At 40.8% G+C, this 20,810-nt stretch overlaps 1 protein-coding gene across 1 annotated transcript in view; it reads right to left on the bottom strand.

The window, feature by feature from the left end:
- LOC141576012 (trafficking protein particle complex subunit 9-like) overlaps positions 1 to 20,810 on the bottom strand; it is a 99,236-nt gene that overhangs the window by 11,081 nt on the left and 67,345 nt on the right. Inside the window, exons 6-7 of the mRNA XM_074358123.1 lie at positions 17,220 to 17,419; positions 16,794 to 16,917 (exon numbers count right to left, since the gene is read on the bottom strand). Of these exons, the coding sequence (XP_074214224.1) occupies positions 16,794 to 16,910 (117 nt within the window). The 5' untranslated portion in view covers positions 16,911 to 16,917; positions 17,220 to 17,419. The remainder of the gene's footprint in view (positions 1 to 16,793; positions 16,918 to 17,219; positions 17,420 to 20,810) is intronic.

Genomic DNA, 20,810 nt, shown 5'->3' with positions numbered 1-20,810 from the left:
ACCATAATCCAAGGATATTTGAGACCCTTTACAATCAGCCATCTGGATCCATGAAGTGGAAACTACAAATATGGCGGGCCAACTGTACAGCCAACACAATGAAAATATATTCTCACAAAAACTTGCACATCAATATTCATGGAAGTATCATTCAGAGTAGCCAAAAGTTACAAACAATATCCATCCATCAATGAACGGATAAAGAAAATTACCAAGAATAGTCCCACAAACTTTTGGTCATTGAATCTTTGACAAAGGAGGTGAGAACATACAATGGAGTAAAGACAGCCTCTTCAGCAAATGGTGTAGGGAAAACTGGACAGCTGCATGTAAATCAATGAAGTTAGACTACTCCCTCACAGCATACACAAAAATAAATTCAAAATGGCTTAAAGATTTAAACATGTAGACAAGACACTATAAACCTCTTAGAAGAAAACATAGGCAAAACATCTGACATACATCTCAACAATGTTTTCCTAGAGAAGTCTACTCAAGCAATAGAAATACAAGCAAAATAATACATGTGGGATCTAATTAAACTTACAAGCTTTTGCACAGAAAAGGAAACAAAAAGCAAAACAAAAAGACAATCTATGGAATGGGAAAAAATAGTTGGAATAAGTGAAACTGACAAGGGCTTAATTCCCAGAATATGTAAACAGCTTTTACACTTAATAAGAAAGAAAAACAAACAATTCAATTCAAAAATGGGCAGAAGTGCTAAAGAAACATTTCTCCAATGAAGACATACAAATGGCCAGTAGGCACATGAAAAAAATGCTCAGTATCATTATCAGAGAAATGCAAATCAAAACTGCAATCAAGTCTCACCTCTCACCAGTCAGAATAGCCATCATTCAGAAGTTCACAGACAGTAAATGCTGGAGAGGCTGCGGAGAATTGGGAACCCTCCTACACTGTGGTGGGAATGCAGTTTGGTGGAGCCATTGTGGAAAACTGTATAGAGGTTCCTCAAAAGACAAAAAATTGTCCTCCCATATGACCCAGCAATCCCACTCCTGGACATATATCCAGAAGGATCCGTAATTCAAAAAGACACCTACACCCCAATGTTCACAGCATCACTATTTACAATAGCAAGACATGGAAACAACCTAAATGTCCACTGAAAGATGACTGGATAAAGAGACTGTAGTATATTTCTCCAATAGACTACTATTCAGCCATAAAATAATAATAAAATAATGCCATTTGCAGCAACATGAATGGACCTGGAGACTGTCATTCTAAGAAAAGTAAGCCAGAAAGAGAAAGAAAAATACCATATGAGATTGCTCACATGTGGAATCTAAAAAAAAAAAAAAAAAAATCAAAAAACAAAGACACAAAAAGATAAACTTATCTACAGAACAGAAACAGACACAGAGACATAGAAACCAAACTATGGTTACCAGAGGGGAGAGGGTGTGGGAAGGAATAAATTGGGAGTTCAAGATTTGCAGATACTGAGTATGTATAGAATAAACAGCAATTTTGTACTGTATAGCACAGGATAATATATTTAATACCTTATAGTAACTTATGTTTAAAAAGAATATGAAAATGAATACAGGTATGTTCCTATTTAACTGAATTGTTGTGCTGTACACAAGAAACTGACACAACATTATAAACTGACTAGACTTCAATGAAAATATTTTTAAATAGACCAAAAACGAAAAAAAAGAAAAAGGATATTATGAAACCAAAAGAATAAAGTACTGATTCAGGCTACAATATGGATGAACCTTGAAACTATGCTAAAATAAGCCAGACACAAAAGGACAAATAGTGCCCTTTAAGGTGAACTGTATCTAAGCGTTTACTGTACTACTCCTGTAAATTTTCCGGAGGTTTGAAGTCTATCAATATCAAAATAAAATGTATTATTCATTAAAATCATAAAACGCTTCCTCACAGGAGGGCTTTAATTATTAAATGCAGAAATGCATGTAAAGCTCCTGGAACAACACTTTGCACGTCCACAGACAGTCACTGCTGTCACTGCCACTCAGAGGGTGGTGCCAGCGCTGATGAGGGCTGCCTCCACTCGTTGCCCTGCAGACAGGAGTGAGGGCCTGGGGTCTGACAGGCAGGGTGAGCGTGACCCTGGGTCAGACACAGCCATGCACCAGACTCTGCGTTACCCAACTTTCTTATACAAACTGCAACATGTAATGTAAACACGCTACAGGGATGTATCTTACAACACAGGGAATACAGCCAATGTTTACAGTAACTATAAATGGAGCATCTATTGTACACCTGAAACATATCATATTTTAAATCAGCTATATCTTTGTAAAAAATTAAAAAATAATTTAAAAATTTTATCACTTTATTATTCAATTTGGTTTTTAAGTAACTACTAATCAGCTTAGAATGTATAAAAGCATTTAAGTGTGCTGTTTGTTTACATATTTACTTTCAGCCTCCTGCTAAAAGAGAAATTAAACAATTTTTTTAAACACACCTTAACAACCATAACAACAAAAAGGCAAATCTGAGAGTAAAGAGAAATTGGAGATTCAATACTTAAATGAAACCAGGGGAAGGTAAAGTCATAAAAATGGATTCCCTAGAGTCAGGGCAAGTGTTAAAGGCTGACTAGAAATTCAGCTGTAAGATTCTTGGCAGCTAAAGCAAACAGAAAAGATCATGGGGGGGTGGTAGAGCATGTGCTTAGCATGCACGAGGTCCCGGTTTCAAGCCCCAGGGCCTCCACTAACAGATAAATACACCTAATTACCTACCCCCCCAAAAGAGCCCCAAAGAAAAGAAAAAGAGAAATTTCTTTCCAAAAAAACCCTGATATTAAATTTGGATTAAATACTTAAAAAAAAAAAAAAGAAATATAGAAAAGATGAGTGACACTGTGAAGGAAAACCCAGCTGGGCTAACGAGCTAAGTCACAAATCTAAGTGTGATAAGTGTCAGTTTACTGATCTAAATTTTGCTGGGCTAACTCATAAATCTGAAGTTTAGTGTCAGTTTACTGTGCTAATAAGCTAACTCGTAAATCCAAGGTCAACAATTGTCAGTAACGTGATCTGTTCCAAATTCATAAGCTTCAGTATACTGATTCCTTGCTTTTTGTTGTTTGAGCCTCATTGGCTAATAGCCCCTTACTTGTAATTAACCCTATAGAACCTCATGTGCAGGTCTTGGAAGTGCTCAGAGCTTCGGAACAGAAGCCCCTCTGAGCCCGCCGGCGTAATAAATCTCAGTGCTTGTTTCTTGGCTGGCCTGTTGTTACCGTAACAACACAAGCGATAATGCTCGTGAGATAAATCTGTGATGGCTGCTGGCAGGTCCCCATGTCTCAAGTGGGAAAATCTGAAACATCCTTCTCACCACTCAGAGTCATCATAAGCCCACCCCACACCTCCCCCTGTTAAATGCAGGAGCACAGGCAGGGCCCGGCCTTTGCTCTCTCTGTGTCATCACAGTGAGACAGGATGGAAGGGGGCAGGGCACAGCCATTCAAGGAAGGCCACAGCAATTAACATCAAAATGGTGAAGGATTCAAACCCCAGTAGGCCTTGAGGCTCAGGATGAAGAGATTTAACTTCTAGCAGAGCTTGAGCTTCATTATACACCCATTGTAATAGTAACATGGTGAATAACATGCCCCAGGCACCATGGCAGTCCCAAGGCTAGCCACAAAAAGTCAAAGGGTGGGAAATGGCCAACTCCCTGGGAATCCCAGCCCCTTGCCCTTAGGCTGGTCCTTCTACATATTAGCAAATGAAACCACCAAGCCCATGAAAACCAGCAACACAGCGCCTCCTCATGGTCACCACTCTCTCTCCCTCTTAGGAGAAGGCCCACACTCTGTCTGTGGAGTGTGTACTTTCTTTTAATCTGAACATCCAACCCCCGTAACTCGTGGCCTTTCTCTTGCTTTTCAATGTATCTCTCTGAATAAATCTACCTTTACTCAACACTGGCTTGCTCTTGAATCCTTTACTGCATGAAGCCAAGGAACAACATCTAGCGGGGCACATCCCAGGGGCTCAACAAAAGCCTGGGATACAGCCCTTCTCATGCCTCACCTTTTTTTTCTTGTATCAACAGGACTGGGTTGTGAATGGAGCTCTGAGGCCCCAGCTAAGGGACAAAAGCAGCCCCCAGGGCTCGAATTGGTGGGCAGCCTCTTCCCCAGCAGGGGCCCTGGGGTCTGCCCGGTTCTCTGTGGTTCTCTGTTGTGCTGACTCCCCAGCCAGACAGCGTTCTCCCTAGGTCTGTCCCCACAAAACCCTTCTCTCCAAAATACAAGCACATCATGTCACAGTCCTCTTGTTCAACCAGGAAATGTTCAACCCACTTTTTCCCTCCACAGTAAAGTACCTAACTGTCCTCCCTCCCATCCCAACACTTCTTTGTGAGAACTCTGCACTCCCCACACACCATCCTGAACGCAGGTGCCTTGCTGTCTGGGACCGAGATGATTCAGTCTCACACAGCCTGCGTCCTTTCACTTTCTCCTTGTTACCTTAAAAAAGCCTTTCCTGAGTCTCCCATCCCTCTGATTCTGAAATTCACAAAGTGCTGAGGTTGCAGTCACTGTGTGCATACCTCCCAGGTTTTGACTAAGTTTTCTTCACAAGATCTTCATTAAGGAGCTGCATCAAGAAGTTGAAAGAGGCTATTCTTACATCTGAGCGGAGGAGCCTGCAAAAAATTTAAATGGCTTTGAAGAGAGAGTTAACCAGGGACAGAGAGGTCGCAGGTCCTAGTCAAAAGTGTCATGAGGCAAAATGTTCTTCAAAGGCTCAGAGTGGCTTCTGAACGTGGAGTCAGCAGGGAGGAGGTGACATGCAGTGAGTAGGGTGAGTGACACAGGGTACGCTCCCCCAGCTGGGGAAGAATTGGATTTTTTTCTAGTTTTCCAAAAAATTTCTTACTACCTTTTTCTCTTATTGCCACATACCATTTCCTACGAATTAAGAATATCAATGTCAGTCATTTGGGCCACTTGGGAGAAGCAACACGATGTCATTCACAGGGATGGGACATGACAGCCACACCAGTCTAGGTTAAAAGACCAGTGGGGGTATTTCCATGGTGATCACGGGCATGCAGCAAACTCCCCAGCTTCAATGACCTCATCTCAAAAGTGGGGCAATAATACAACCAAGAAAAGTGCGTGATGATTATGGAAGACATCTGTTTACTAGGTAAGTGCCCGTGACAGCTGGCGCTTAATGGGGAATGAGTATGATTAACAAGGCCCTGTCTACCTGGCCACACGCTCCCTGCCTTCCTGCCTTAGTGCAGCAGCAGAGTTTGTTTAGCTGAGATGAACGCCCCCAGAGCAGCCCCGATGGGAAAGCTCGCAGCTCTGCATTGCGGGGCGTGTTCCTTTCCTTCTCAGGGCTGATCACAGTTTGCTGTCATCTGTTTTTATGTTTATCCCTTTTGTAACTTCCTCTCCTCCAGAGTTTTTGCTCAAGCAGTGCAGGGCCAGGTGTGTCTTGCGGCCTGCCCGATATTCTGGACTGGGAAACAGCCGACCACACATCTGGGTCTGGTGCTGAATGGAGAGGGCAGAAGGCCCTGGGGCCCATGCTGAACCGAGGCCCCTGCACCCAAAATTATGGTCTGACTTTGGGCAAATTACACAGTCTTCTATACCCTGAGATTCCTCATCCGTCCATGAAAATAACTGCCCATGGCACACAGAGTTACCAAGATTAAAGGAAATCACCAAATTCACAACCTATTCAAGGGGCTACCAGTGCATCCTCAACAGACAAATGCTGCCTTTACGGCTCTGACACACGCGAAGCGAGCGGCCGCACACAGTGAACACTGCTAAGTGCCAGTGTGTTAAGTGCTTCATGTGTGCTCTAATACTCCTTAGAACTTACAACAATCCCAGGAAGAAACAAATATTATCATGCGCATTTCACAGAATCACCAACAGGTTAAGAGAGGTTACATTCTAGTCCAAGGCCGTATGGTGAGGAAATGGCGATTTAAACCGGAATCTGGGCCCAGGCCTAGGCTCCATCTCTCTACCATCCACCTGACCACTTGCCTATGAATTCCACCTGTCCAATACACAAGTCTGCAGCCGGCCAGCTCTTAAATGCAATGTGTGCCACCGTTTGTCTGTGTTGGTTAATTACTATAAATTGTTCTCAGAAACCACTACAGAAAAGAAAGTTGGACTTAAGGAATTCTGCATTGCATTCTCCTATAATGTGCAGAAACCCTTCCCTACACCATCAAATCCAAATGTATGCTTCCTCCATGTTTATGTTTGCACACGGCTTATTAAAGTAGAAGGTACCTGCAGTAATTCCATCTCGGTTGCTTTCCAAGGTTGCAGATTATCCATAATAAGTCTGTGAATGAAAATACTACAATGTGAATGAAAATACTGCAACCATGTCAGTAAACAAAGATTGCTGAAACCAAGTCATTAGCGGCTGCCGCCAACCCCCAGCGAGGACAGGCCTGCAGCCCAGCAGCTGCAGCAACTCACAATGGTGCCCTCTGAGCAGACTCAGAATAAGAAAGGACAGGATACTGGCCCTAGGTAGCTAGGTGCTTGTTTAAAGAATGAATTCAGGGAGTCCAAAATGTTTGCTTCCTCCCATACATAGAAAAGCACTAAATTCTTGAACTTGAGATACCTGGCTTTCTTTAGATAACAAGCAATCTTATACTGTTCCAACAACCTGGTTTTTGTTGTAAAGCTCCTATATATCCTAGCTCCTCCTCAACCTCTTGGGAGCAGTCCCTCAGAGAGATCTGAGAGGCTGTCATCACGGCTCGAGTCGTCCCGCCAAATAAAACATAACTCTTAACCTTTAGGCTGCACATGTATTTCAGTCAACAGTTTTGGCCATCATGAAGGGACCCACAGCAGACTTTCTCCACCTGAACTCTCCAAGTATCCAGAGCCTTGGTACCATAAGTGGCCCTTTGTGCCCATCCGCCTCCTCGGGGAGTCCAGATGAATTTGGGTGAGTCTCTCTTGGTTCTCGGAACTCACATATTGGTTGATGATCCTGAGTTTTATTTGGTGGTGTTTCCAGGTAACTGGCCCTCCAGTTGAAAGATACTGGGGTGAATTACCCACCCAGTGGAGACATACTGGGTGGGGCCTGGTTGAAAGATAACGGGAAATACCCACCTTGAGGAGACGTCCGAAGTGGGGCTGGTGGAAACATACCAGGAAAATACTCACCCAGTGGAGACGTCCCGAGTGTGTCCAAGTTGAAAGACACTGGGTTCAGGGCTGAGTGGTGAGGTAAGAGGTTGGTCTAATGTTTTCCTCAATTTGGTTACCTCCATTGAATTTTTCAGAGTAAAAGTAAAACTCTTATGAGTAACCTTTCAACTCCAAAAATGGGACCCTCCTCCTGGCTGGTAACAGCTTTCTCTGGTGACAGAGAATCTTGCAGAAGTGGTAGAGGCAAAGACTTCATGCCATAGAGTTGTCCTTGAGGGAAATCTTACTAGCAAATTTATTCTGAGAACCCGACCTTACAATGGGGAATAGAACTTTCAAAAAAATAAAAATAAAAAACAGAAAAGAAAAGAAAAAGAAATGACAGATTGCCAGCCTCCAACTATTACCCCAGCCAGGTTTATGTACGTACAAAACTTACAGCATTAATTGGGAATTAGAAAAAAAAAACCCAACTCACTCTGAAAGTAACTAACCAGGCCTGATAAAAACATTTTTTGGAATTCTGAACTTATAAAAACAAAATCCCCATTAGGGGGAACTTGGATTTCTCTTCCTGTGTCCTTGAAATGTAAACGTTTTATCTTTCTCTGGGTGTTTTAATTGTGTGTATGTATGTATATATATGTTTACTTTTTTTTTTGAAGGAAACCTTGGACTCTGCCATACAAAAGGTTCAAGTATTGTGTACATATGGTGGCCACGCAAATAAATTGAGATTCTAAACAATTCTTTGATTGCACCAATTGTCAGAAATTTTGCCATCTTAAACTTTGTTTCATCAGCCTGGACCACAAAGGCCTTTAGCTTTTGGAGAGTAAACCTTTGAATTTTATTTAGGCAACACCCCCACTCTCATGTGGAAGAGCCTCTTCATCTTATTGGTTTAAAATCACTATAAATATATATTATGTATATATATATATATATACATAATATATATATATAAACGATGGCCATATGATGGATCCTTTAATTTGGAAAAACATTTAAATTGGTGAAAGTTTAAAGAGATCTCATTATAAACAGCTGTTTTATTGGTACCTATTAAAATCAATTTTAAAGTTAGAAAAATATATCTAATGGTTAACCTAAGAACTTAGTGAAAAAAATAAAACTGGTTTGAAAAGCTACATTTGTGTTTTTCCTTTCCGATAAATGGTTCTAGAGATGCTAATAAAAACTTAGAATAATTAATGTTAATTAGGTTGAATAACTGGAAAAAGGATTGTTAAAATTTCGAAAAAAAAAAAGATAAGGGGCTTATCCAAAGTGGATAAATATTTTTATATGGTTATTTTGAATGAGATAAATAAAATGGACATTTTTGGATTTAGGTACAAGGTTTTGATACTACACTACGTAAAGTAAAAAAAAAGGGCCAAAGAGATCACCTACTGCCCCCCAACATTAAAGTTCAAACAAGTCCGTTTTATTTGCCACAGTTTAAAATATATGTATATATAGACTGAAATACTTGATCAATGATTGGGGAAACAGACCAATTAATCAAATTAAAAATTGAGAAGGGTCTAAGCTCTTTGGCTGAAACTTGGGCATCCTAGAGACTTTTCTATAAAATTAGATACAATGCACAAAAAAAAAAAAAAAAAAAAAAAAAAACGGCTTCTGGCACTCCTTCTAGAAATAAGAATTATTGATTAAAACATAAATATAAAAATTAAAGGTATAAGATTTAATAAAATTGAGATAAAAGTTTGTAAAATTGGTATATTTAAATGGTCTTTATATAAAACTTTTACTTAATTATGTTGTGGGATAGATATGTTTCAATGGAAAAATGCTTCCCTTTCTTGGTAGTATAAGGCTGGGCACAAATCTGTCCCTCAGAAAATATTAATTGAACAAAGTAAAAGAAACCAATAGAGTTACATGAGCCGTCCAGTATAACGTAAAACTAAAAACTAATATTCAGTGGCTAATAAAAAAATATAATAAGAGGTTTATCCTGGGTTTAACTTATAACTCAAGGGAAAGAGACCTTACTAAATGCCTTATGCAAGCTTTGGAAGACATGATAAAGTAAACCTTAAAGTTTTAAAACACGGAATTCATAGTTTACAGCTCTTCTCACTGATAAAAAAATGCCAATTAAGGAGATAAAATTGGGTCTGGGTTACAGAGCAGTTCTCTGGGGAACTGGAAGCGTGTGTCTTTGTCTTGCAGATCAGAAATGTAAATACAGCAAACAGTGACCTAGGACTGAGCCTAATTAGCTCAACGAAATAAAACTTAAGGCCAAGAAATTTTTGGCAGTTTAGAACTCAGAACTCTGACGCGCCCTTCAGACTTTGTCAAGAAATCTTAAATGTCTGTTTCATAAATAGTAAGCCTTAGTGATTGGAGCAAGCAAATTCACTTTACTCCAACTATTATTATACCTATCTCATAAATAAGTTTTAAAGTGAAGCTATGAGATCTCTAGCTTTTGTCTGTTTATAAGACTGCGTACGCATTATAGATGTGAGATATTTCTACAGCTAAAAAAAAAAACAAAGTCAAAGAGATCTCCTTAATTGACGTAAAAAATAAGAGCTTGAAAATTAAGTATTTTTAAAATAAAAACTGAACAAATTGACTTTCAGCGTCACGTGAACTGGAAAATATTCAATATTAAGATAATATTTGATATTGTTTAGTTTAAGAATGTTCTAATTAATATAGACATCTTTAAAGTCATCAATATTAAGTATAATACCTTTACTGTACCTAGGTTTAATGAAAGTCAAATAAGATCCTGTTATATCTGTTGCAGATTTGTCAAGAAAAAAAAATTAATGTGGTGTGGTAAAATTTTAAGTAAATTAAATGCAAATGAGATGAGAGCTTTGGATAAATTTTTAAAATATATTTTTAAAATGTATGCTTAAGATAAACTCTAAATGTTTGGTATCTTTAAATTCTAGAGTTGTGCTAAATTAAGTCAAATGATAGGATTTTATTAAATAGCTATGCCATTTTCTGATAAAATAAGATTGAAATATGAATTACTTAACATGTAACTTTCTCTTACAGAGAAAATAAAGGTGTTTAGAAATATTAGTAAATGGATGATGCCACCCTGAAATAGTCTCTATTATTAAGGGAATGATCTCAGTATCCTAGGAAAGTAAGATAAATGTGTAAAGGAAGATATAAGAATGGAATTATATTTTGTTAATGAAAAATAGTTAATTTCTCCTGAAGCTGGTTACTTCTGAATGGAAGAGAAAATAAGGGACACACTAATATGAGTATAGAAAGCTATGGAAGGCTTGTGGAAGAGGAAACCTGAGGAAAGAGTTTCAAACGTGGTCGGAATTGGCTAAGTTTAGAATCAACTTGGGCAAAGTAAATGAATCTTAGAAGTAAGCAGGTACAAGACTAGATTTGGTTTTCTCGCTGTTAAGAGGAAAAAATTTTCTTAAAATGTTAATCAACCTTCAGTAACAGATAGTAAAACTTCTTATACCACTTAACTGATCTGTTCTGCCATTACCTTTGATGCATTTTCTTGTTAATGAATTATTACTACGTTACAGTGATCTATATGTTTATCTGACCAGGTGTTCTGAAATCTTTTAACAAGCTCCCCAAATATCAATTTCTAATTAAAGTTCTTTTAATCTCCAGTTAAGTTTGGGATGCTACAGAGGGCCCCTGAAACATCCCAAAGAGAGATTTTAATCTAGTAAATTTCATTTGGCATGTTAAATAACACGGTATTGTCAAATGAATAATAAATCTTCTAAGGTTATATTGTATGAGAAAATATTATTAATATAGATATTGTAGAAATTATATGGACTCCCTAAAATTCTGGTATATCTGAAATGTTACCAGTGATAATTCTGGGTATAGTGACCAGGTTTCTTTATTGATTATAGTGTAACGGTGTTTAACCATGATTTTAAATCTTTTGTCATTTATAGACAGTTAATGGTTGTGTTCTGATGGTTTTGCAAAATGCTTGCTCTTCAAGGAGATTTACTGATTTCTAATAAATTTCAAACTATAGCAGTGAACTAAACTAGGTAAGAAATTTTAAATTCCCAATGAAAACTGTGATTAAAAGAATTAGTTACATGGGACTGAGTAAACTGGTGAATATGGTTATAATTTTTGATTTTGTTTAAAATACTCCTGGCTTTTACCTGTTTCCCAGACATAAAGAATCTCTTCTCTTTAAGCTAGTTATGATTCACAGCAATTTGATAAATTATACCTATGTAATCAGACTTGGAACAGTTATCTTTTCTCTCTATCTGATCCCTCAATAGACTAAAAACTCTTAGGTCCCCAGTGGCTCTATCAGACAAATTAGGAAGATCATCTCCTAACAGATATAGGAATCTCAAGGTATTTTAAGGATTTTAAAGAGAAAAGAATTTACCTAAATCTGTAAGGCAGAAATCCATGACAAGCCCTTGACAGGGCTTTCCTGGCCTTAGCAAACCTTATTAACATTCTACCCTGAGACTCCTAATTAAAAGTTCCAACACAGCCAATTTAAAAAAGCCTATAAGATCAAATAATCAGACAACTTGTAAACAAATTAATCTTGACATGGCTTTATTTGAGAAAAATGAGGGTAACTTTAAAGAGAAAACAGATTATATTTTAGTGGATATTAAATTCTAGTTTTGTTAATTGAGGCATATATTTACTAAGACACTTCCCACATCATTCCTTGCTGTTATGTCACATTGCTGTACAGTTTAACTGAATTATTAATAAGATACTCTAGCTTTGTTTCTGAAGCTCACTAATCTATCCTTGGGTAAAGTTCCAATGCCCCATGACCTGCAGCCAGGGGATTATACAAACTGGAACAGGCATGACTTAAAGAACTGTCTCCAACCTGAATGGAAGGACCCTTTATCAGGTACTCTTAAATAGACCATACACACCAAAGCTGAAGGAAACGGACTTTCGGGTTCATTTCCTATCAGAAATAGCCCCTGCAATGCACTGGCCTATAGAGCACTGCTCACCTTAAAACAATGCCCAAACGGAGAAAAAGCTACCAGGCCAGGATGAGAAGAAGACGATATCTGAGGTAGACAGCTGACACAAGACACCGGACCAGGCCTGCATAACAATTACTGTGATAATTTCTCCTACCTTTGATTATGAACTACTCCAATTGTTAAGTTTATGGTAAATTACCTATGTCTAGTACTTCTGTGTTACCTTGGTGGGTTTCCCTACTCCAAGGCTCTAACTAGATAGCCCTCAGAAATGTTATTCTAAAAAGAAATTATAGTTCTGTTTAGGCCACTGTTGATCTTACAAGGTGGGAGACCTCACCTGACCAATTAATACCTGCTCTGAGACTGACCATAAATATGAACTTTCTCATAAGATCACTCAAACTCAATCAGAAACACAAGCAAAATTTTAACCCAAAAATACAACTTCTCGACTATTAAATTCTTACTCGTGACTTTATTAACGTTACAAGCTGTATTACTTATATCCTGTCTATTTTATAAAATTGTCTGTTACATTTCCCAAAGTGTAACTAGGCCTACAAAATTGATGATGGCTAAACATCATGAAGAAATAGATAAAATTTATAACCCTGAATAAAGTAATTGTAATAGTGTGATTCTAGGTATGGGAATGAGCAATGAAGAGTAAACACTTCCTGGATCATAACAAACTAGTAAGACAGGTGATCCAGAGAAGTTTTAGTATCAACAGGGCCTGATAAAGAAAACTAACAGCTTGAATGGCAACTCAGAAGATTCTTCACCTGAACTAGGATTGAGCCATCCTAGCACCATGGGACAAAATTGGTCATGAAATGTCTCTCAAAATATTGGCAGAATTTAGGACCAAGGGGGAGCACTGTGAATGAAAATACTGCAACCATGTCAGTAAACAAAGAATCCTTAAACCAAGTCATCAGTGGCTGCTGCCACACCCCAGCGAGTGCATGCCTGCAGCCCAGCCTCTCAGCCACTCACAGTGGTGCCCTCTGAGCAGACTCAGAGTAAGAAAGGACAGGATACTGGCCCTAGATAGCTAGGTACTTGCCAAGGGGATGATATCAATGACACAAATGTTTGCTCCCTCCCATACATAGAAAAGCACTAAATACCTGATCTTGAGATATCTGGTTTTCTTTAGATAACAAGCAATATTTAATTGTTCCAACTACCTGGTCTTTCTTGTAAAACTTCTATATCTCCTAGCTCCACCCCTACCTCTTGGGAGCAGTCCCTCAGAGTGATCTGAGAGGTTGCCATCCCGGCTTGAGTCCTCCAGCCAAATAAAACATAACTCTTAACATTTAGGCTGAACGTTTATTTCAATGAAGTCCCAGAATAGACACAACTCATCAATTCTGTAGTTGGAACACACTGGATCAGGAAACAAAAGCTTGTTTTAGTCTGGAAAAACTACGGTTTCCTCTTTCTTCCTGTCATTATACAATCCCACCAGAACTCATTAATTTGCTGTCTGCTCATCTGGCAACCAAACTCAGAGAAGAGTCAACTCAGCAGAGTGCTCTACTCGGGAGAACACCCCGCAGCAGCACTGCAGGCTACCTGCCCTCCCGCACGCTCTGCTGACCCTTGGTGTCCTCCGTGACGACCAGGAAAACAGAGCTGTTCCCAACAGCTGCGAAGTCCCACACGTTAAATAAATCATTTTATTTTATACGATATTTTACGTATATACCCATCTCTGAAAACAGCTTTGCCAGAAGCCCAAATCTTCAGCATCAATCTGCAAAGGCAAATCCGGTCCGCAAGGGAAAACAAGACTTAAGATGAAGCTAAGGCGTCCAAAGTACTCTCCACTACCTAAGGCCTCCAAAGTCCCCTGCAGGACCTTCAAACAAACTGCCTGCAGGCCTGCAGCTGCAGGCGGCAACATGTCTGCTTTTAAAGCAACCCCTTCCTGCCCTCGGTCGCTACAATGTCCCTCTATGCCCTCCCATCTCAGGGTAAGAGCAGCCGCTGCAGAACCTCACAGGGCAGCACTGACAGGACTGGACCAAGAGGATCAGAGTTAAACTAAGCCTTCTAATGACACGAGCTTGTCACTCTGTCACTTTAAAGAAGAAGATATATATAGAGAGAGGTGGGGTGATCTTGCTCAAAGTCACAAAGCTAATAAGTGGCAAAGTGTATAACTCTGTTCCTCCCTCCGGCGTGACGCCCCAGGTGGGAAGCCCACAGGGTACTCTCATGCCTGCCTGACCAGTCCTTTACTGTCACTCATAAAACACCACAGGGTCTGACCCTAGCCTACCTTTTCAGCATCTTTTCCCTGCAGTCTCACAGGAACAAGGCGGTTCGGGCCACTGTATGAATACTGGCTCCCCGAAACCTCCGTGCTCCGGCTGGTCTTGCCTGTGCTTCCGGCCCCCTGCTCAGAGGCTCTTCCTCCCCTGCAGGAACACGTTCCCACTCTCCGCATGACAGCCCCTCAGGGAAGCCCTCTTCTCGCCCTCAGCACGGCAGGTGTCCCAGGCCACATCCCTAGCTGCCCCATTAGGACTGCAGGTGCCCAGGTCTGCTAGTCAGACCAGCAGCCTCAGACCCAGGGATTATGCCCGGGTCACCCTGCAAACCTACTGCCCGCCTCACAGCCTCCAGCCAGCAGGTCACCTGGAAGTCGCAGCAAGTGCGCCACCCAATCCAGAAGTCTCTTCATTTTCCAGCAGCGCTGATGACTGGTCAACAAGCTTTGGTCAGTTTTGCACAAAACAGCAGCTTCCACTGTGAAGCAGGGGGTTTTCTCTTATGCTCCCCATCCTTACTGGAAACGTCAAGGGAAATGAAAAGGCCTTTTCTCAACACTTTTGTGAGGACACCCTCCCACCCACAATACTCACATGCTCAAAAGTTTGGGTCTACCTGATTTTGTTTCCCTTACGTTAAGTGGCTCAAAACACTGCGGGATTCTTTCTCTTTTGAGGGTATTTGTACTCAGTTTATCAGCTTTAACCTGTTTTTGTCTCTCTCTTCAATATCCCTAGAAGTTGCCACTTCTTATTCCCTTCAGCAGCCTCCCTCCCAACATCAAGTCTAAGAAATCAGCTGTGATGAGGGGCCCGGGGGCAGTCACAGAAGATGGATCTAAGGCACAGAGAGGTGACATAATTTGCCCGAGAAGATCAGCTTCAACCCCCAATAGTGTGTGTCACGTCCCTCTGTTTAACTCTTATGCTAAACTAGTTAACTTTTAATAGATTATGGTTATAAACAGATGAGGTATCAAAATACATACAAGGACACACATCAACTCTAAGATTTTCATTAACTCCACTATTTTGCTTCTATTTATTTTATTTGTATTAAAAGAATTAAGAACCTCTGCAGTCAATATAGCAAAATGTTAATGGGTTTTAAATCCAGAATATAGAGGCATAAGAGTATTACACTTTTTTGTATATTCACAAGATAAAATGATTTGAAGGTCTCTCTCCCCTGCCCCCTACTCACTACTGGCTCTCACCTGAACTCCCAGACCACACATCTAACAGCCTTTCATTTTACCCACAGCTGAACTCATCAGTTTTCCCCCAGAAGTCCCTCTGCAGCTTCCCCTCCTCAGAGCACAGCAGGACCATCATTTACCGTATTAATCCACCCAAAAACCTTGGTCTTACTCCATCCTACCCTCACAGACATCATTCATCCTTTCATTTTACCATCTAACATGACTTCAATCTGATCGCTTTTTCCCACTGACCGTCCCACTTCTCAGGTGGAAGCCACAAATACTTCCCACATGGAATCATGAGTCTCCCAGTGGCCCCCCAGCTGCTTTTCCCTACTTGACACAAATGGGATTCTGTCACTCCCATGCTTTTAAGACTCTTTTCAAACCCACTGTTCTTAGAAGAAACTCCAAGTTCTTCACCTGGTGAAGGTCTTTGCCATGAAACTATCAGCTCATGGAGGGGAGGAAACGCCCTCTCTCCTCAGCCCCGACCTCTGGCAGAGCATCAGCTAGGGAGGACCTGCTGAGCTACACAAGCCTGTATTCTAACCGTGGTCTTGAGTTCTTAGCAAACTGCTTCACTTATCCATACAAATCCAAGGTAGATTAGAAAGATTTTAGATGTTGAGCTAGACTACTGATTTGGGGATTTTGCACTAGCAACCTGCAAGTACATGTTCTAATGATTCTGTCTTCTTAAAACCACACCCAGATTTAAGTAGTATTTGTGGACTGTCTTCGGAGTAAAAGGGACTGTACTTTTACAGACTTTATGTTGTATAACATGAACAACCCGGACAGGGTCACAAATGGAACCGCCTCACAAGTGACAGAAGATAGGTGAGAGGCATATAGCAACAGGTCACAAAGATGATAAGAGCAAAGTTGTTTCTCCAACCCCCCAAAAAATTTTTGAAAGAACCGAAAACTCTGAATTTTGAAAGTAAAATACTATCATATAAAGAAATAAAATAATCCTCTTCATCAGGGTTTCAAGATCTGACTCCAGAATTTTTAGCATGCCATATTGAATCCTAGCACAGAAAAATCAGATGGACTATTGGTGAGTAAGTTCCAGGAAAACTGCAGTAATTCCTCCACTTGTAAAAGGACATAAACTCACCTGTCGAAGGTGAATGTAAACAGCATTCTGGAGAAATTCGGAAGCTCCCAGGCTCCGCTTCTGGATGGCAAGGACACGGACAGCTTCGAAGCATGCTTTTAACTCAGTCACCAGCATACTTACACTGCAGGGGGAAACTGAGGCCCTCAGTCAAGAGCAGAGGTGTTCCTGTCGTGTCTCGCAGGCCGTGCCTCGGGGACTCAGTGACCTGCAGCAACCCGGCCCCAGGCGAGGACCCGCAGCGTGGCCCACCCAAGCAGGAGGTGCACTGTGCTTGAGAAAGCCCATCCCCGATGGGGGCAAGAGTGGCTGGTGGGTTTGAGTTAACATATAAATGCCCATAGAAATATGCCTTCATTCATTCAAGTGATACAAGCAACATTAGCAGGCTATTTAACAAAATTTCAACTGTCAGTGGAAATTTACCATTCCTTTCCGCTTGTCCCCTGTACTCTGAGACAAGCTTAGGCTCTCTCACACCGGCAGCTCTGATGCAATAGTTGTGAAGTCGTTTTAGTTTGCTGCAAGTGTCCTCGCTCCCCGTGTGGCTGTGACTGTCGTCTCTTAACACAGTCAGATGTCTTCCTGGATCTCTCCCTGCGTTCCTTGCTCCTGCTCCTCAGATCCTAAGATAAAGGGCAAGTGAAGACACATGACCAGAAAAGGCACCGTGGACTTGAACGAAGTCCTCAGCGATCCCCTAGGTGAGTGCTGCCCACCCCTTACCTTCGATTCTCAAGGTTCTGCCCAGGGTGACATCCAGACAGGAGAGAGTCCTGGGCTAATTAATAGCTGTGTGACTTGGGCCCTGGGACAGGAGCAGGAGCTGGTTCCAGAGCCGTGCCCCTCCCCACCTCTGCTCCCCTCTCTCCCAAGGACCCACTGCCAAGCCCCCAGGTTCCCAGATATTCTGTCCTTCTCTTCTAATCTAATCCAAGCCCTTTTCCTCTTCCTTTATTCCCTAATTATCACCAGCTGAAGTGGTTTTTCAGTCACAGTATCTGAAAAAATTTCCGGCAGCTGAAAAAGAGGTCTCCAGAGGTCAATGCCCATATGCTGGTTCCTGAAGAGAGCCCCTGGTTATGGGGTCCCTCACCAACACCCACGGGGCATCAGACATGTTGCAGAGTCGACCACCCCCAACAAAAGTTTGCTGTGACCCCAATGCCTGCACAGCATCCCTGCTCTCATAAATGTATTTGGCCCACTTATCCATTACTAAGAAGCAAAAGTTAAAAAAAATTGCTCATGTTTCTTACTAAAATTATTTTTGAGGTGGAAAAAGAAATTTTAATAGAAAAGAATAAATTTGACTGCATGTTAGATCTGTTCCTTTGGCTTTAAACCTTTGCCATTTTCTAGGCTCAGACTTGCTAGCTCTGTACGTTTCGTAAAAGAAAGTTGCCTTTTGCCTGAAATACCCAGGAGAGCCTATTCTCCGGGCTCTGATCTTTCACGATGTTAACTCTTCTGCACTTATGTAGAGATGGCAAGTTGCAAAATAGAGAATAAACTGTGTTTTTTTTTTGGAGGTTTTAGAGGGGCACCATGATTTGACCCACGTGGACAGCTGCAAGAACAAAGAATTCCAAGTAGAAACAATTCGTACCACAAGAAGTTTGCAACAACCAACCACATCACCGCCCCTTTTTAGTATAAAAGCGGACTGATTTCTGACTTGGGGAAGACGGTTCTCCAGCATGTCATTCTGCCATCTTCTGGGTCTGCCAGCTTTTCAAATAAAGTCACTATCCCTTGCTCCAACACCTCAATCTCCCGATTTATTGGCCTGCCATGCTGCAAGCAGTACGAGTGTCGACTTGGTAACAAGATGACTGCATTGGAGGTAGTATGTCTCCACTCTTTCCTCGTTTCCAATATGTAACATGTACATCATTTATGATCTAGTGCAAATAATTCACCAAAGACAACCACAAAAAGAAACTACACTCACCTAGCTATCAACACTGAAGTCACAACCTATCAATTTTATATGCTCTTTAACAACACAACTAAAAAACCTAAACTAGGGAATTGATTCCTCAGAAATAAAATTATTTCTACTCCTTCAAAACCTTTTTTCTTTTCTATTTTATTTTGTTTTGCATATTGAAAAGAAAATAAAAGACAAATCATTTTATTTCACGTCTTTTGTTATAGCTACATAATTTAAATACTACAAAGAGATTTAAAATGCAATAAAAATTGTTCATATATTGTACAAATATATATACACAATCAATGTTGATAAGGAAAGGAATGGACATTTACTAAAAATCCACTGCACATCCAGTCTTTTACAAGCATATTCTGGAATATAAGCTCTATGATCCAGGGGTCCCCCACCTGCATTCTCACTGCTGAGTCCCTTAGTAATCTTCTACCAAGGCACCAGCATAGAACCATGCGATCAGTATTTTAGGTATAAATGAGGGAATTAGCTCATTCAATTCTAAAACAAAAACCCTAAAGTAAATACTGAACTTATTTACAGATAAAGAAAATTGAACACAAACAAGTACAGTTTCTTCCCCAAGTTCACAAAGCTAATAACTGGTAAAGGCAAGATTTGAACTCATTTTTCTGATTCTAAAAACTAAGGTGGAAATCCCATTCTACTGGGGAGGGTCCAGCAGCACAGCCTATCACCCTATCTTTGTTCAGATCTAGCCTTAGACAGCCTGAGACAGCACCCCATTCCTATGGAACTTGAGGGCAAATGATAACAATAAGGATTTTATATCCAGTAGTTTCTTAGGTATCATTTATATAAACTGTCAGCAGGACAGCAGAAAAACTCTGGGAAATATGAGTGGGTCCAGGGCTTTTTGCTGATTAGAAACTCAGTCTATCAGGACAGAGTGACCTTCCCATGAGAGGCCACACGGACCTAAACTAAAAGCAGCTGAACAATGAAAACTAGCAAGACCCTGGAACTCAAGCAAGAAGGATCCCTGCCATCTCCCGCCCTGTTGCCTCTTCATCCACGTGGACACGAAGACAGAAGACCTAGGTTCTTGTCCAAGTTACACTATCATGAATTCTCACCCATAAAAAGTTACGACTCTATGCTGTCCTAAGTCCTTTCCAACTCAAATATGATGACACAAATATCTCAGCAGAATGTCTATGTCTCCACATCCTCTCTTTTATAAGGAGAATAGTTCTATGGCCACAAGGCAGAAATCCAATTAAAAACACCACGCACTAAGCAAAGTGAAAGTCTGCATAAGAGACTTTGCTCTCACGCTCAGTGAATGAAAACTCAGAAAAATTGGTCCTTCTCCCTCAGCAAGTGGGAGGTAGGCTGATTGTGTGTGTGGGTGGGTGTGCGTGTGTGTGTGTAAATCAAATACAATGACGTCTGGGATGTGTACAGATTTTTTTTAAGTTACTGTCATTTCATGAGGATGAGCCAACCTTTAAAGTAATTTGAATCTAGTGTTCTGAGAGTCTCAGGATCTTTTGGTGGAGGAGGGGAAAGGGGAAAGGAAAGGAGGAAAGAAGTAAATGAAGCAAAGGAGTAAGAATACTGCAAGAGAAAGGCAAGACATTAATTTTGTTCCTACTTGCATCACAAACAAATTACGGACTGGCTTTGCCCCGATGTCCTGTCGAGCACTGAGTTGCAGATGAAGAGGTGACAGCCCATTTCTCACTGAGCTTGTGACTGTACGTGGCATCTTATAGAAACAAATAATTTACCCTGATCAAACACTCTAGCAGCAGGCCGTAATTCTCCTATTTTGAGAGACAAGAAAATAGGAGTTCAAAGAGGGTAGATAACTTGACAAAAGTCAGAGGACCAGTAAACAAGAGAGGATGAATTCAAACTCAGATCTGAATGCAGAGTCTGATCTTCCCACTCCCAGGACTGGAAAATCTGTAACACAGAGACTCCCCAGCTCCCCTGCAGTGTTCCTGGCACCAAGCATTTCCCATGGTGATGGACTCCAGTTCTCACAGACACAGTGCTCTGTGCAGCCAATGACCTTGATCAGACCTTGATCATCTACC

This window comes from Camelus bactrianus, chromosome 35, assembly GCF_048773025.1.
Source record: "Camelus bactrianus isolate YW-2024 breed Bactrian camel chromosome 35, ASM4877302v1, whole genome shotgun sequence".
NCBI lineage: Eukaryota > Metazoa > Chordata > Mammalia > Artiodactyla > Camelidae > Camelus > Camelus bactrianus.
Note: the sequence above shows the minus strand (reverse complement) of the source record. Positions and strands in the feature narration are given on the sequence as shown.